Source organism: Oncorhynchus gorbuscha, unplaced genomic scaffold, assembly GCF_021184085.1.
Source record: "Oncorhynchus gorbuscha isolate QuinsamMale2020 ecotype Even-year unplaced genomic scaffold, OgorEven_v1.0 Un_scaffold_855, whole genome shotgun sequence".
In the NCBI taxonomy this organism is placed as follows: domain Eukaryota; kingdom Metazoa; phylum Chordata; class Actinopteri; order Salmoniformes; family Salmonidae; genus Oncorhynchus; species Oncorhynchus gorbuscha.
In genome coordinates, this window is record NW_025745844.1 from 187,435 (window position 1) to 204,278 (window position 16,844).

General features: G+C 46.8%; 2 protein-coding genes across 7 annotated transcripts in view; both read left to right on the forward strand.

The window, feature by feature from the left end:
* Positions 1–16,844, forward strand: part of dmd (dystrophin) — a 92,133-nt gene that overhangs the window by 46,301 nt on the left and 28,988 nt on the right. For 5 of the 6 annotated variants that reach the window (XM_046335795.1, XM_046335796.1, XM_046335797.1 and 2 more), the window contains 4 exons: positions 13,908–13,969; positions 14,347–14,421; positions 15,026–15,227; positions 16,089–16,174. In XM_046335795.1, the coding sequence (XP_046191751.1) occupies positions 13,908–13,969; positions 14,347–14,421; positions 15,026–15,227; positions 16,089–16,174 (425 nt within the window). Of the gene's footprint in view, positions 213–13,907; positions 13,970–14,346; positions 14,422–15,025; positions 15,228–16,088; positions 16,175–16,844 lie in introns of all 6 variants that reach the window. The other variant, XM_046335799.1, reaches the window with a different exon arrangement.
* Positions 4,307–5,645, forward strand: LOC124020558 (neurofilament heavy polypeptide-like). Its single transcript, XM_046335801.1, has one exon. It carries the CDS (start codon positions 4,985–4,987, stop codon positions 5,546–5,548), a length of 564 nt encoding a protein of 187 aa, XP_046191757.1. The 5' UTR covers positions 4,307–4,984; the 3' UTR covers positions 5,549–5,645.

Genomic DNA, 16,844 nt, shown 5'->3' on the forward strand with positions numbered 1-16,844 from the left:
TCATAGCTCCGCCTAGTCTGGCCAGCACAGCGGAGAAGCCAGCCTCTGTGAACTGCTTGCGGAACGGAACACGGCTCGATCGGACGTTTTCTCCCACAGAGGACGGTTCGAGGATTGCCATCACTGTTCGGAATCCGCCGTGTTTGGGGCTTTTCTAAATAACACTCGGATCTGCGATTAAAACGGCAAGAGATGAGGGAGCAGCTACGAAAGTAAGTGGGCAATGCATCTACAGAATGAATCCAGTATGGTAGATTCGGCTACTGCCTGTGTGCTGCCTGCGACAATGTGCTGGCGTGCCTAACAAGCAGTGTACAGAGGACGCAGTGGAAAGGAGGCAGAGACAGGCTGCTTGGGTAGTGTTCACCACACAGAGGCAGAGTAAAGCAGTAGCAGCCAGCAGATGTGGTGGTGTTATCTAAAGCTAAGCTAGCCAAACCCAGCAGGTGTTCGGGGGGACAGGATCCGGGGTGTTTATGGCCCTCTAACCGGCATATCGACATGATTGTCCCGAATTCCTTCGATAATGGAGGTTTTGGAGGATAATTCGTCATGCAGCTTGTTTTTCAACGTTTTATTTAATTATTTCCTATCATTATTTATTATCTGTGTGCGTTAACGGTTTTATATCATAGAATATCTCCCTGTCTTCTTCTCGCCACAGTCACTGCGTCCGTCGAGCATTCCTTCACACACACAGAGGGTAAATATCACCTTGGTGTGATAGCAAGGCTGATTTCACTCTGATTGTTTCTGCAATTTAGTGCAATTGTGCGCGCGGTATATTTGCCTATGTTTGGTGTTGTCAACCCGAGATGGGCCGTTCATTGTTTGCAGACGGCCTTATAAAAAGGTGCTGAGCTGAGCAGCGGTCAACATTTCCAATTGGTACTCAATCACGAGAGTAGTCTCTCTCTGGGCAATGAATGAAGAACGGATGTGTCACTGTTATAATCACACAAATAAATGCATTACATTTATATGCACTGTTTATACCGTTGATAAAACATATGATTGTAGTCGTGAAATGTGTGCGAGGAATCGGGGGCGGGTGCAGATTTTTGGACAGAAATGTGACTGCAGGTTTTGTGCGTGTAATGTGTGTGTGTGTGTGGGCGCGCGTGCGTGCGTGACAAAATACAGCTCGAGCGTGAGATCCAAAACGCATCTTGCTTTTCTCTGCCTTTCTTTTCGTTCACCTCGACCTGGAAGAGTGTGATGTGCCTAGGCACGTTCGGGTATTCTCTGTCGTTTGTGTGTGTGTATATAAGGATCATATATCAATGAGTGTGTGGATTGTGGAGGTTTATACACACACACACACACTTTATGTGAATTATAAGGATCATATATCAATTCACATAAAGTGTTTGAGCTACAATATAGAACTACTTTTACATTGCTGTGGGCTATTTATAATACAGTATCTGACAACATGAATTTATAATACAGTGTATGACAGCATGTATTTATAATACAGTGTATGCCAGCATGTACAGTGTATGACAGCATGTATTTATAATACAGTGTATGACAGCATGTACAGTGTATGACAGCATGTATTTATAATGAAGTGTATGACAGCATGTATTTATAAACAGTGTATGACTGCATGTATTTATAATACAGTGTATGACAGCATGTATTTATAATACAGTGTATGACAGCATGTATTTATAATACAGTGTATGCCAGCATGTACAGTGTATGACAGCATGTATTTATAATACAGTGTATGACAGCATGCACAGTGTATGACAGCATGTATTTATAATACAGTGTCTGACAGCAAGTATTTATAATACAGTGTATGAAAGCATGTATTTATAATACAGTATGACAGCATGTATTTATAATACAGTGTATGACAGCATGTATTTATAGTACAGTGTACGACAGCATGTATTTATAATACAGTGTATGACAGCATGTACAGTGTATGACAGCATTTATTTATAATACATGTATTTATAGTACAGTGTACGACAGCATGTATTTATAATACAGTGTATGACAGCATGTACAGTGTATGACAGCATTTATTTATAATACAGTGTCTGTCAGCATGTATTTATAATACAGTGTATGACAGCATGTATTGGGGTTAAATATTAGCTATTTTATTAATGCAAGAACCATGAATGATGCACACTTCATATTTCACATTTATGGGGAAAATGAAACCTTCTATTATCAATTATTGAGATTCCAAGTGAGTCATTCAAACATTTCTTCAAACTTGTGACAGCGTCTTCACACGTGTGTGTGTGTGTGTGTGTGTGTGTGTGTGTGTGTGTGTGTGTGTGTGTGTGTGTGTGTGTGTGTGTGTGTGTGTGTGTGTGTGTGTGTGTGTGTGTTTTATGAAGTAGGATAGTACATCAATGTATCCCACTGATATAACATCATTCTTACTTGAACACATTTTGAGGGTGTGGTCTCTCACATGGATGTGGTCTCTCACATGGGTGTGGTCTCTCACATGGATGTGGTCTCTCACATGGATGTGGTCTCTCACATGGATGTGGTCTCTCACATGTCTGTGGACATGGATGTGGTCTCTCACATGGGTGTGGTCTCTCACATGGGTGTGGTCTCTCACATGGATGTGGTCTCTCACATGTCTGTGGACATGGATGTGGTCTCTCACATGTCTGTGGACATGGGTGTGGTCTCTCACATGGATGTGGTCTCTCACATGGGTGTGGTCTCTCACATGGATGTGGTCTCTCACATGTCTGTGGACATGGATGTGGTCTCTCACATGGGTGTGGTCTCTCACATGGGTGTGGTCTCTCACATGGATGTGGTCTCTCACATGTCTGTGGACATGGATGTGGTCTCTCACATGTCTGTGGACATGGGTGTGGTCTCTCACATGGGTGTGGTCTCTCACATGGGTGTGGTCTCTCACATGTCTGTGGACATGGGTGTGGTCTCTCACATGGATGTGGTCTCTCACATGGATGTGGTCTCTCACATGTCTGTGGACATGGATGTGGTCTCTCACATGGGTGTGGTCTCTCACATGGATGTGGTCTCTCACATGGATGTGGTCTCTCACATGGGTGTGGTCTCTCACATGGATGTGGTCTCTCACATGTCTGTGGACATGGGTGTGGTCTCTCACATGGGTGTGGTCTCTCACATGGGTGTGGTCTCTCACATGGGTGTGGTCTCTCACATGGATGTGGTCTCTCACATGGGTGTGGTCTCTCACATGGGTGTGGTCTCTCACATGGGTGTGGTCTCTCACATGTCTGTGGACATGGATGTGGTCTCTCACATGTCTGTGGACATGGATGTGGTCTCTCACATGGGTGTGGACATGGGTGTGGTCTCTCACATGGGTGTGGTCTCTCACATGGGTGTGGTCTCTCACATGGGTGTGGTCTCTCACATGTCTGTGGACATGGATGTGGTCTCTCACATGTCTGTGGACATGGATGTGGTCTCTCACATGTCTGTGGACATGGATGTGGTCTCTCACATGGGTGTGGACATGGGTGTGGTCTCTCACATGGATGTGGTCTCTCACATGGATGTGGTCTCACATGGGTGTGGTCTCTCACATGGATGTGGTCTCTCACATGGATGTGGTCTCTCACATGGATGTGGTCTCTCACATGGGTGTGGTCTCTCACATGGATGTGGTCTCTCACATGGGTGTGGTCTCTCACATGGGTGTGGTCTCTCACATGGGTGTGGTCTCACATGGGTGTGGTCTCTCACATGGGTGTGGTCTCACATGGGTGTGGTCTCACATGGGTGTGGTCTCTCACATGGATGTGGTCTCTCACATGGATGTGGTCTCTCACATGGGTGTGGTCTCTCACATGGATGTGGTCTCTCACATGGGTGTGGTCTCTCACATGGGTGTGGTCTCTCACATGGGTGTGGTCTCTCACATGGGTGTGGTCTCACATGGGTGTGGTCTCTCACATGGGTGTGGTCTCACATGGGTGTGGTCTCACATGGGTGTGGTCTCACATGGGTGTGGTCTCTCACATGGGTGTGGTCTCACATGGGTGTGGTCTCACATGGGTGTGGTCTCTCACATGGGTGTGGTCTCACATGGATGTGGTCTCTCACATGGGTGTGGTCTCACATGGATGTGGTCTCTCACATGGGTGTGGTCTCACATGGATGTGGTCTCTCACATGGGTGTGGTCTCTCACATGGGTGTGGTCTCACATGGGTGTGGTCTCTCACATGGGTGTGGTCTCACATGGGTGTGGTCTCACATGGGTGTGGTCTCTCACATGGGTGTGGTCTCACATGGGTGTGGTCTCTCACATGGGTGTGGTCTCACATGGGTGTGGTCTCTCACATGGTGTGGTCTCTCACATGGGTGTGGTCTCACATGGGTGTGGTCTCACATGGGTGTGGTCTCACATGGGTGTGGTCTCCGGCTGGTGGAGCTGACTGCTAGGATGACATTTAGTTTATTTTACACACTCACTTGAGTGGTCAATTGGTTATTGCAAATAAATGACTCAATAAGGACTTATTTTCCTTTGTGATTCTTTAAAACAAGCTCTACTTTGTTTCCCTAAAGGCTGTTTGATCACACTAGACAAGAGGAAGGTGGTCCTGTGGTCCTATAGTCGTAGGGAGTAGGGGTGCTGAGGGGGTTGTAGAACCCCCTGGTAAATCACTATTTATTAAATAGTAATTGTATTTTTATAATTTCACCAAATTATTGCACCAGGCCTTTATTACTCCAGTACAGTGGAGAAAAATCCCCCCCCCCCCTCCATGGCAAAACATCTTCCCGCGGCCATGCTAGTAGTTACCTCTCAGTCTCCCTTCATACTGCATTATTACCAGGTAAATGCTGCTTCACCCCACAGTGACACACTTCAAGTGTGGTTGCACCTGCAAGGATCCAAAACAAAAAGCCTTGGAAAGGTTACATCTGTGGTTCCCAACCTTTTTCAGTTACTGTTCCACCAACTGAATTCTGCTCTGCCTGGAGTACCCCCTCATGTGCATTTTACCAGTAGGCCTACCGTCTCACGAGTCATCTCAAGTAGCCTGTGTGGAAAGGCTTAGTACCGTCAAGAGTCCTGGTACCCCCAAGAGTCCTAGTACCCCCAAGAGTCCTAGTACCCCCAAGAGTCCTGGTACCCCCAAGAGTCCTGGTACCCCCAAGAGTCCTAGTACCCCCAAGAGTCCTAGTACCCCCAAGAGTCCTGGTACCCCCAAGAATCCTGGTACCCCCAAGAGTCCTAGTACCCCCAAGAGTCCTGGTACCCCCAAGAGTCCTGGTACCCCCAAGAGTCCTGGTACCCCCAAGAGTCCTAGTACCCCCAAGAGTCATAGTACCCCTAAGAGTCCTAGTACCCCCAAGAGTCCTAGTACCCCCAAGAGTCCTGGTACCCCCAAGAGTCCTAGTACCCCCAAGAGTCCTGGTACCCCCAAGAGTCCTAGTACCCCCAAGAGTCCTGGTACCCCCAAGAGTCCTAGTACCCCCGGTTGGAAACCACTTGGTTACATGATGATCTTGACACACTCCAAAAAGCAGCGGTCTAATGCATCTCAGTGCTAACAGCGTCACTACAGACACCCTGGTTCGAATCCAAGCTGTATCACAACCGGCCCGTGATTGAGAGTCCCATAGGGCGGTGCACAATTGGCCCAGCATCGTCCGGGTTTGGCCGGTGTAGGCCGTCATTGTAAATAAGAATTTGTTCTTAACTGACTTGCCTAGTTAAATAAAATAAAAAATATGTTACATGGTGATCTTGGATTGAGCTAAAACAAGCTCTGGATAGTTCAGTACAATATTTACAAGATGACATACAGAAGAAGACCTACTGGATTACAGCAGACAGGAGACCTACTGGATTACAGCAGACAGGAAACCTACTGGATTACAGCAGACAGGAGACCTACTGGATTACAGCAGACAGGAGACCTACTGGATTACAGCGAGCAGACAGGAGACCTACTGGATTACAGATGGCAGACAGGGGACCTACTGGATTACAGTGGGCAGACAGGAGGCCTACTGGATAACAGCGGGCAGACAGGAGGCCTACTGGATTACAGCGGGCAGACAGGAGGCCTACTGGATAACAGCGGGCAGACAGGAGACCTACTGGATTACAGCGGGCAGACAGGAGACCTACTGGATTACAGCGGACAGACAGGGGGCCAACTGGGTTACAGATGGCAGACAGGAGGCCTACTGGATTACAGCGGGCAGACAGGAGGCCTACTGGATTACAGATGGCAGACAGGAGACCTACTGAATTACAGCGGGCAGACAGGAGGCCTACTGGATTACAGTAGGCAGACAGGAGGCCTACTGGATTACAGTAGGCAGACAGGAGGCCTACTGGATTACAGCGGGCAGACAGGAGACCTGGGTTACAGCGGGCAGACAGGAGGCCTACTGGGTTACAGCGAGCAGACAGGAGGCCTACTGGGTTACAGTGGGCAGACAGGAGGCCTACTGGGTTTTACAGTGGGCAGACAGGAGGCCTACTGGATTACAGCGAGCAGATAGGAGGCCTACTGGATTACAGCGGGCAGACAGGAGGCCTACTGGATTACAGATGGCAGACAGGAGACCTACTGAATTACAGCGGGCAGACAGGAGGCCTACTGGATTACAGTAGGCAGACAGGAGGCCTACTGGATTACAGTAGGCAGACAGGAGGCCTACTGGATTACAGCGGGCAGACAGGAGACCTGGGTTACAGCGGGCAGACAGGAGGCCTACTGGGTTACAGCGAGCAGACAGGAGGCCTACTGGGTTACAGTGGGCAGACAGGAGGCCTACTGGGTTTTACAGTGGGCAGACAGGAGGCCTACTGGATTACAGCGAGCAGATAGGAGGCCTACTGGATTACAGCGGGCAGACAGGAGGCCTACTGGGTTTTACAGTGGGCAGACAGGAGGCCTACTGGATTACAGCGAGCAGACAGGAGGCCTACTGGGTTACAGCGAGCAGACAGGAGGCCTACTGGATTACAGCGGGCAGACAGGCAGGCAGGTCTTTCTAGTAAAAGAGGTTGACATCTCAATGAGACACAGATTCCTGGTCACAGAAAGGACACAGCATGAATAATGAATCTCTCTCTAGCTCTAGTGTGCTGCTACACACACACACACACACACACACACACACACACACACACACACACACACACACACACACACACACACACACACACACACACACACACACACACACACACACACACACACACACACACACACACACACACACACACACACACACACGCTCTAGTCTCACAGTAGCTACAGTTTGCATGGCAGGTTTATTAGGATCATTACACTGCTGTTATTTTAGAGTTAGACTAGACATAACAGCTGGTTAACTGGTATTTTAGAGTTAGACAAGACATAACAGCTGGTTAACTGGTATTTTAGAGTTAGACTAGACATAACAGCTGGTTAACTGGTATTTTAGAGTTAGACTAGACATAACAGCTGGTTAACTGTTATTTTAGAGTTAGACTAGACATAACAGCTGGTTAACTGGTATTTTAGAGTTAGACTAGACATAACAGCTGGTTAACTGTTATTTAGAGTTAGACTAGACATAACAGCTGGTTAACTGGTATTTTAGAGTTAGACAAGACATAACAGCTGGTTAACTGGTATTTTAGAGTTAGACTAGACATAACAGCTGGTTAACTGGTATTTTAGAGTTAGACAAGACATAACAGCTGGTTAACTGGTATTTTAGAGTTAGACAAGACATAACAGCTGGTTAACTGGTATTTTAGAGTTAGACTAGACATAACAGCTGGTTAACTGTTATTTTAGATTTAGACAAGACATAACAGCTAGTTAACTGTTATTTTAGAGTTAGACTAGACATAACAGCTGGTTAACTGGTATTTTAGAGTTAGACAAGACATAACAGCTGGTTAACTGGTATTTTAGAGTTAGACAAGACATAACAGCTGGTTAACTGGTATTTTAGAGTTAGACTAGACATAACAGCTGGTTAACTGTTATTTTAGATAAGACATAACAGCTGGTTAACTGGTATTTTAGAGTTAGACTAGACATAACAGCTGGTTAACTGGTATTTTAGAGTTAGACTAGACATAACAGCTGGTTAACTGTTATTTTAGATTTAGACAAGACATAACAGCTGGTTAACTGTTATTTAGAGTTAGACTAGACATAACAGCTGGTTAACTGTTAGTTTAGAGTTAGACTAGACATAACAGCTGGTCATGTGTTCTCACATCTGTCTTGGTGTAAGGTGGTCCTCAAAACAGGGTTGGGGTCAAAGGAGCCACTTAAGCAATAAGGCACCTCGGGGGTTTGTGGTATGTGGCCAATATACCACGGCTAAGGGCTATTCTTCGGCACAACACATTGCAGAGTGCCTGGACACAGCCCTTAGCCGTGGTACATTGCCCATCGCGGTGTGTCTGTTCACACTGCTTTGCTTTATCTTGGCCAGGTCACAGTTGCAAATGAGAACTTGTTCTCAACTAGCCTACCTGGTTAAATAAAGGTGTTCTCAACTAGCCTACCTGGTGAAATAAAGGTGTTCTCAACTAGCCTACCTGGTTAAATAAAGGTGTTCTCAACTAGCCTACCTGGTTAAATAAAGGTGTTCTCAACTAGCCTACCTGGTGAAATAAAGGTGTTCTCAACTAGCCTACCTGGTTAAATAAAGGTGTTCTCAACTAGCCTACCTGGTTAAATAAAGGTGTTCTCAACTAGCCTACCTGGTTAAATAAAGGTGTTCTCAACTAGCCTACCTGGTTAAATAAAGGTGTTCTCAACTAGCCTACCTGGTGAAATAAAGGTGTTCTCAACTAGCCTACCTGGTTAAATAAAGGTGTTCTCAACTAGCCTACCTGGTTAAATAAAGGTGTTCTCAACTAGCCTACCTGGTTAAATAAAGGTGTTCTCAACTAGCCTACCTGGTTAAATAAAGGTGTTCTCAACTAGCCTACCTGGTTAAATAAAGGTGTTCTCAACTAGCCTACCTGGTTAAATAAAGGTGTTCTCAACTAGCCTACCTGGTTAAATAAAGGTGTTCTCAACTAGCCTACCTGGTTAAATAAAGGTGTTCTCAACTAGCCTACCTGGTTAAATAAAGGTGTTCTCAAAGCCTAAAATAAAGGTGTTCTCAACTAGCCTACCTGGTGAAATAAAGGTGTTCTCAACTAGCCTACCTGGTTAAATAAAGGTGTTCTCAACTAGCCTACCTGGTTAAATAAAGGTGTTCTCAACTAGCCTACCTGGTTAAATAAAGGTGTTCTCAAGGTGTTCTCAACTAGCCTACCTGGTTAAATAAAGGTGTTCTCAACTAGCCTACCTGGTTAAATAAAGGTGTTCTCAACTAGCCTACCTGGTTAAATAAAGGTGTTCTCAACTAGCCTACCTGGTTAAATAAAGGTGTTCTCAACTAGCCTACCTGGTGAAATAAAGGTGAAATAAAAAATAAAATAAAACAAATATACCACAAACCCCCGAGGTGCCTTATTGATATTATAAACTGGTTACCAATGTAATTAGAGCAGTAAAAATAAATGTTTTGTCATACCCGTGGTATACGGTCTGATATACCACGGCTGTCAGCCAATCAGCATTCAGGCCTGGAACCAGCCAGGTTATAATTTAGAACATAGCCTATAGGCTACACTAGTCTAGAGTATTAGTAGAGTACTAGTGCAAAGTGAACACTCCATCTACAGTATAGTCACTATGGAAACCATTCAGTCATTCACTCTGGCCTCGACTGAACGTCTTTTAATAACAATGACATGAATAAACATAGAATTGATAGAATGTTTAAAAATAGAATTGGTGAGAGGATCAGTCTCTTTCTGGAAATGCCTGCTGGGATTAATCTCCACTTCATAGTGATGTAAATGACTAGTACTGGTGTGTTACATATTTATATACAGGATGTACATGTATAGTGTAGACTACAAGGCCTGCCTTGTGGAAGATGTCTTTCCACCTCTATGTGACAACCTGGTTACAAGGGGGAAAAATTGGCTAGTATCATTTTATAGAAGGCGTGGCTATGACATCATGCATATACACTGAGACACACCTTCAAGTCAAGGATGGTGTTCCGTTACTTAGCCTAAATGCCGGTGAGATAACACCATTATATAGGCAGGGTGTGCCAGCAGAAGATTTTGTTACATGCACAACCAGGTTAATCAACATACTATGGAAGGGGCCTCCCGAGTGGCGCAGGGGTCTAAGGTGTCACTACAGATCCGGGTTCGATCTCGGGCTGTATCGCAGCCGGCCGCGACCGGCTCCAAGAGGCGGCGCACATTTGACCCAGCGTCGTCCGGGTTAGGGGAGGGTTTGGCCCAGCGTCGTCCGGGTTAGGGGAGGGTTTGGCCCAGCGTCGTCCGGGTTAGGGGAGGGTTTGACCCAGCGTCGTCCGAGTTAGGGGAGGGTTTGGCCCAGCGTCGTCCGGGTTAGGGGAGGGTTTGGCCCAGCGTCGTCCGGGTTAGGGGAGGGTTTGGCTCAGCGTCGTCCGGGTTAGGGGAGGGTTTGGTCCAGCGTCGTCCGGGTTAGGGGAGGGTTTGGCCCAGCGTCGTCCGGGTTAGGGGAGGGTTTGGCCCAGGTTAGGGAGGGTTTGGCCCAGGTTAGGGAGGGTTTGGCCCAGCGTCGTCCGGGTTAGGGGAGGGTTTGGCCCAGCATCGTCCAGGTTAGGGGACGGTCTGCCGGGATGTCCTTGTACCATCGTGCGCTAGCGCCTTCTGTGGTGGCGTGGGCGTATGCACGCTGACACGGTTGCCAGTTGGACGGTGTTTCCTCCATCACATTGGTAGCCACCTTTTGACTTGATGACAGCTTTGCACACTCTTGGCATTCTCTCAACCAGCTTCATGAGATAGCCACCTGGAATGAATTTCAATTAACAGGTGTGATTTGTTAAAAGTTCATTTGTGGAATTTCTTTACTTTTTAATGTGTTTGAGCCAGTCAGTTGTGTTGTGGCAAGGTAGGGGTGGTATACTGAAGAGAGCCTTATTTGGTAAAAGACCAAGTCCATGTCATGGAAAGAACAGCTCAAGTAAGCAAAGAGAAACGACAGTCCATCATTACTTTAAGACATGAAGAACTTTGAACGTTTCCTCAAGTGCAGTCGCAAAAACCGAGTGATGGCGAGTGATGGAGTGCTGCATCAGATGACCTGGCCTCCACAACCACCCGACCTCAACCGAATTGAGATGGTTTGGGATGAGTTGGACCGCAGAGTGAAGGAAAAGCAGCCCAACAAGTGCTCAGCATATGTGGGAACTCCTTCAAAACAGTTAGAGAGGCATTCCAGATGAAACTGGTTGAGAGAATGCCAAGAGTGTGCAACGCTGTCATCAAGGCAAAGGGTGGCTACTTAGAAGAATCTCATATGTTTAATTTGTTTAATATGTGTCCCAAATGACACCCTATTCCCTCTTGGTCAAAAGGAGTGCACAATAAAGGGTCATTTGGGACGTAACATTGACTTGACTTCTTGTCTAAGCCTTCTGACGCATCACGTCTCCACACACTTCCTCATACACTCCCTTACCCACTCCTGCTCTATTTTGGTCACACACATTTCTTCAATCTGCTTTGAGCTGGCAGCAGTGGTGAGGAGTAGGTGGGATGATGGGAGATATAGGAGAAGGAGAAAGAGGAATGGAGAGGTGGAGGAGGAGGTCATGTGGAGAAGGAGGTGGAAGAGAGGAGAGGAGGAAGAGAGGTGGAGGAGGAGGTGGAAGAGAGGAGAGGAGGAAAAGAAGAGAGGAGAGGAGGAAGAGAGGTGGAAGAGAGGAGAGTAGGAAGAGAGGAAAGGAGGAAGAGGAGAGGTGGAAGAGGAGAGGTGGAGGAGGAGGTAATGTGGAGAAGGATGTGGAAGAGAGGAGAGAAGAAAAGAGGAAAGGAGAATGAGAGGAGAAGTGGAGGAGGAGGTGGAAGAGAGGAAAGGAGGAAGAGAGGAGAGGTGGAGGAGAGGAGCGAGGTAGTACTGTAACTAGTAGCTAACACTTTGGCTAGAATAAGTGATTTGACACAGAGTCACTGTAAAAGCAGGTGGAATTATATAACAGCTAGCCAGTTTAACTGCCGCCACACACACAACACACACACACACACACACACACACACACACACACACACACACACACACACACACACACACACACACACACACACACACACACACACACACACACACACACACACACACACACACACACACACACACACACACTCCAGTGGAGCCAGCAGCATCTGTCCTTGATGCCAAGGTGAGAGAGGGTCATGCTGTGAGTTTTAGTCTGAGTGGTGTTTGGAATGCAGGAACCATCACCCACTGTCTTTACTGTCTTCCCTGGTCCCTTTACCGTGCTTCACCCTGCTTCACCCCACAGGACCCATCACTGTCTTCCCTGGTCCCTTTACCCTGCTTCACCCCACAGGACCCATCACTGTCTTCCCTGGTCCCTTTACCCTGCTTCACCCCACACACACAATCAGTGTCTTCCCTGGTCCCTTTACCCTGCTTCACCCTGCTTCACCCCACAGGACCCATCACTGTCTTCCCTGGTCCTTTTACCCTGCTTCACCCCACAGGACACATCACTGTCTTCCCTGGTCCCTTTACCCTGCTTCACCCCACAGACACATCACTGTCTTCCCTGGTCCCTTCACCCTGCTTCACCCCACAGGACCCATCACTGTCTTCCCTGGTCCCTTTACCCTGCTTCACCCCACAGACACATCACTGTCTTCCCTGGTCCCTTTACTCTGCTTCACCCTGCTTCACCCCACAGGACCCATCACTGTCTTCCCTGGTCCCTTTACCCTGCTTCACCCCACAGACACATCACTGTCTTCCCTGGTCCCTTCACCCTGCTTCACCCCACACACACAATCAGTGTCTTCCCTGGTCCCTTCACCCTGCTTCACCCCACAGGACCCATCACTGTCTTCCCTGGTCCCTTCACCCTGCTTCACCCCACAGGACCATCACTGTCTTCCCTGGTCCCTTTACCCTGCTTCACCCTGCTTCACCCTGCTTCACCCTACAGGACCCCATCACTGTCTTCCCTGGTCCCTTCACCCTGCTTCACCCCACAGGACCATCACTATCTTCCCCGGTCCCTTTACCCTGCTTCACCCTGCTTCACCCCACAGACACATCACTGTCTTCCCTGGTCCCTTTACCCTGCCTCACCCTGCTTCACCCCACATCACTGTCTTCCCCGGTCCCCTCACCCTGCTTCACCCCACAGACACATCACTGTCTTCCCTGGTCCCTTTACCCTGCTTCACCCCACAGACACATCACTGTCTTCCCTGGTCCTTTTACCCTGCTTCACCCCACAGACACATCACTGTCTTCCCTGGTCCCTTTACCCTGCTTCACCCCACACACACAATCAGTGTGTACACGGCGTCACATGTGATATAACCCCTTTGTGTACTCTTTGCAGTCAACACGTCCCTTGCGCTGTGTGTGTGTATTGTGTGTGTGTGTGTGTGTGTGTATTCAGGCACGTGGACAGATAGGGCTCTACCTGAGCAGGGCACATGCCCCTTTGCCCTTGTCCTTTTGGGTGGTGGTAGAAATTCACACACTGATATTTGTTTGTTGTAAACATTTTGTTGTTGTTGTTCTGTGCTCACTGCCTGTAAATCGTCATGGTAACTGTAGCATATGGTGGGATTATTCTAGTGAATAGGACTGAAGCCTTTGAGGCGAAGGGATTTGTATTTGTGTCATTTAATTTGCCTTTAAGATGTGTCCCTCTATTGCTTCTATGGAACTAATTGATCAAAGTCATAATTGCTTAACGAGCTGTTGCAGGAAAACTTTTTTGGACCCCAAAATATCTGTGCACGGGCCAGGTTGTATTGACCTCTGTATTCTCCTGACCTCTCCTTCAGCCACCAGACACAGACAACATGCTGGGACCATCCCAAGATGGCCGACCTCTACCAGTCTCTGGGTAAGAGGTCCACATACAGTGGACCAACAGACAAATTGAACCTTTGTCAAGTAGGACCTATTTCAGATGCACTTGATTAGGTTTGCCCTGTATAGGGTTTTAAAATTCAGTGAACTTTCAATAAATTCCCTGTTTTCCAAAAACATCCCGGTTGGTTTTCCTGCTCATTCCCTTCTGATTCCGGGAATCCTCCAACCAGAGAACCAGAGAATTTATTGAAAGTTTCCGGAATTTTGCAACCCCAGCTCTTTACAATTGTATTGTACCAAAAGTGTCCAGTAGCAGGACCAATGGCTGATTCTGGATGGAGACACACTGTGATTCTGGATGGAGATACTCTGTGTTTAGTTTTACTGTCTCTCCATGCGTCTCTGCAGCCGACCTGAACAACGTGCGTTTCTCAGCCTACCGGACAGCCATGAAGCTGAGACGCCTGCAGAAAGCTCTGTGTCGTAAGTCCAACCCCCTCACAGTGTCACCGCCCTCCATCCCTCCCTCATCTCCTCCACTCCTCTCTCCTCCTCCATCATCTCATCCACTTCTCTCTCCCCTCCCTCATCTCTCCCTCATCTCCTCTCCTCCATCCCTCCCTCATCTCCTCCACTCCTCTCTCCCCTCCCTCATCTCCTCCACTCCTCTCTCCCCTCCCTCATCTCTCCCCTCCCTCATCTCTCCCTCATCTCCTCTCTCCTCCATCCCTCCCTCATCGCCTCCACTCCTCTCTCCCCTCCCTCATCTCCTCTCTCCTCCATCTCTCCCTCATCTCCTCTCTCCTCCATCCCTCCCTCATCTCCTCCACTCCTCTCTCCCCTCCCTCATCTCCTCCTCTCCTCTCTCCCCTCCCTCATCTCCTCCACTCCTCTCTCCCCTCCCTCATCTCCTCTCTCCTCCATCCCTCCCTCATCTCCTCCTCTCCTCTGTCCCCTCCCTCATCTCCTCTCTCCTCCATCCCTCACTCCTCTCTCCCCTCCCTCATCTCCTCTCTCCTCCATCCCTCCCTCATCTCCTCCACTCCTCTCTCCCCTCCCTCATCTCATCTCCTCCTCTCCTCTCCAGTGGACCTCCTGGGTATGCCCGCAGCGTGTGAGGTCTTTGAGCAGCATGGCCTGAAGCAGAATGAGCATCTGATGGACATCATGCAGGTGATGACGTGTCTGACCAGCCTGTATGAGAAACTGGACCAGCAGCATGGGAACCTGGTCAACGTCCCGCTGTGTGTCGACATGTGTCTCAACTGGCTGCTCAATGTTTATGACACGTACGTATAGTACACACACAACACTCACGACACGTCCCTAACGACACGTCCCTAACGACACTTCCCTATCGACACATACTTAAAACTTCTTTGGGCTGCAATCCCGTTAACGGGATCGATATGACAACAGCCAGTGAAAGTGCAGGGAGCCAAATTTAAAACAACAGAAATCTCATAATTAAAATTCCTCAAACATACATGTATCTTATACTGTTTTAAAGGTAATCTTGTTGTTAATCCCACCACAGTGTCCAATTTCAAAAAGGCTTTACAGCGAAAGCACCACAAACGATTATGTTAGGTCACAAAAAAGCACAAAGTCACAAAAAGCACAAATAGAGATAAAATTAATCACTAACCTTTGATGATCTTCATCAGATGACACTCATAGGACTTCATGTTACACAATACATGTATGTTTTGTTTGATAAAGTTCATATTTATATAAAAAAATCTCAGTATACATTGGCTCGTTACGTTCACTAGTTCCAAAAACATCCGGTGATATTGCAAAGAGCTTTTTAAAAAATTTTTAACATTAATTTTATAGAAATACTCATTATAAATGTCAGCTCCACAACACAGTAGAAGCCTCATTCAAATTTCTAAAGACGGTTGACATCTAGTGGAAGTGCAGCTTGATCAATATCCCACATCAATATCCCACTGTGGGTTGAAAATCGACCACCTTGTCGACACGTACTTAACGACACGTACTTATCGACATGTCCCTAACTACACTCACTGATTGATGAGTATCTGATTGATTTATATGATTGATTGACATGATTGATTGACATCTGATTTATTGATATGATTGATTGACATCTGATTTATTGATATGATTGATTGGTTTCACAGAGGAAGAAGTGGAAAAATCAGAACTCTGTCCTTCAAAACCGGCATCATCTCACTCTGCAAAGCACACCTGGAGGACAAATACAGATGTAAGTAGAGACTGATCTTTATATTACCACACCTGGAGGACAAATACAGATGTAAGTAGTGACTGATCTTTATATTACCTCACCTGGAGGACAAATACAGATGTGGTCTAGTCTGTTAGTATAACTAGTATAACTAGTATATAGAGACAGTATCCATGTGGTCTAGTCTGTTAGTATAACTAGTATATAGAGACAGTATCCATGTGGTCTAGTCTGTTAGTATAACTAGTATAACTAGTATATAGAGACAGTATCCATGTGGTCTAGTCTGTTAGTATAACTAGTATAACTAGTATATAGAGACAGTATCCATGTGGTCTAGTCTGTTAGTATAACTAGTATAACTAGTATATAGAGACAGTATCCATGTGGTCTAGTCTGTTAGTATAACTAGTATAACTAGTATATAGAGACAGTATCCATGTGGTCTAGTCTGTTAGTATAACTAGTATATAGAGACAGTATCCATGTGGTCTAGTCTGTTAGAGACAGTATCCATGTGGTCTAGTCTGTTAGTATAACTAGTATAACTAGTATATAGAGACAGTATCCATGTGGTCTAGTCTGTTAGTATAACTAGTATAACTAGTATATAGAGACAGTATCCATGTGGTCTAGTCTGTTAGTATAACTAGTATAACTAGTATATAGAGACAGTATCCATGTGGTC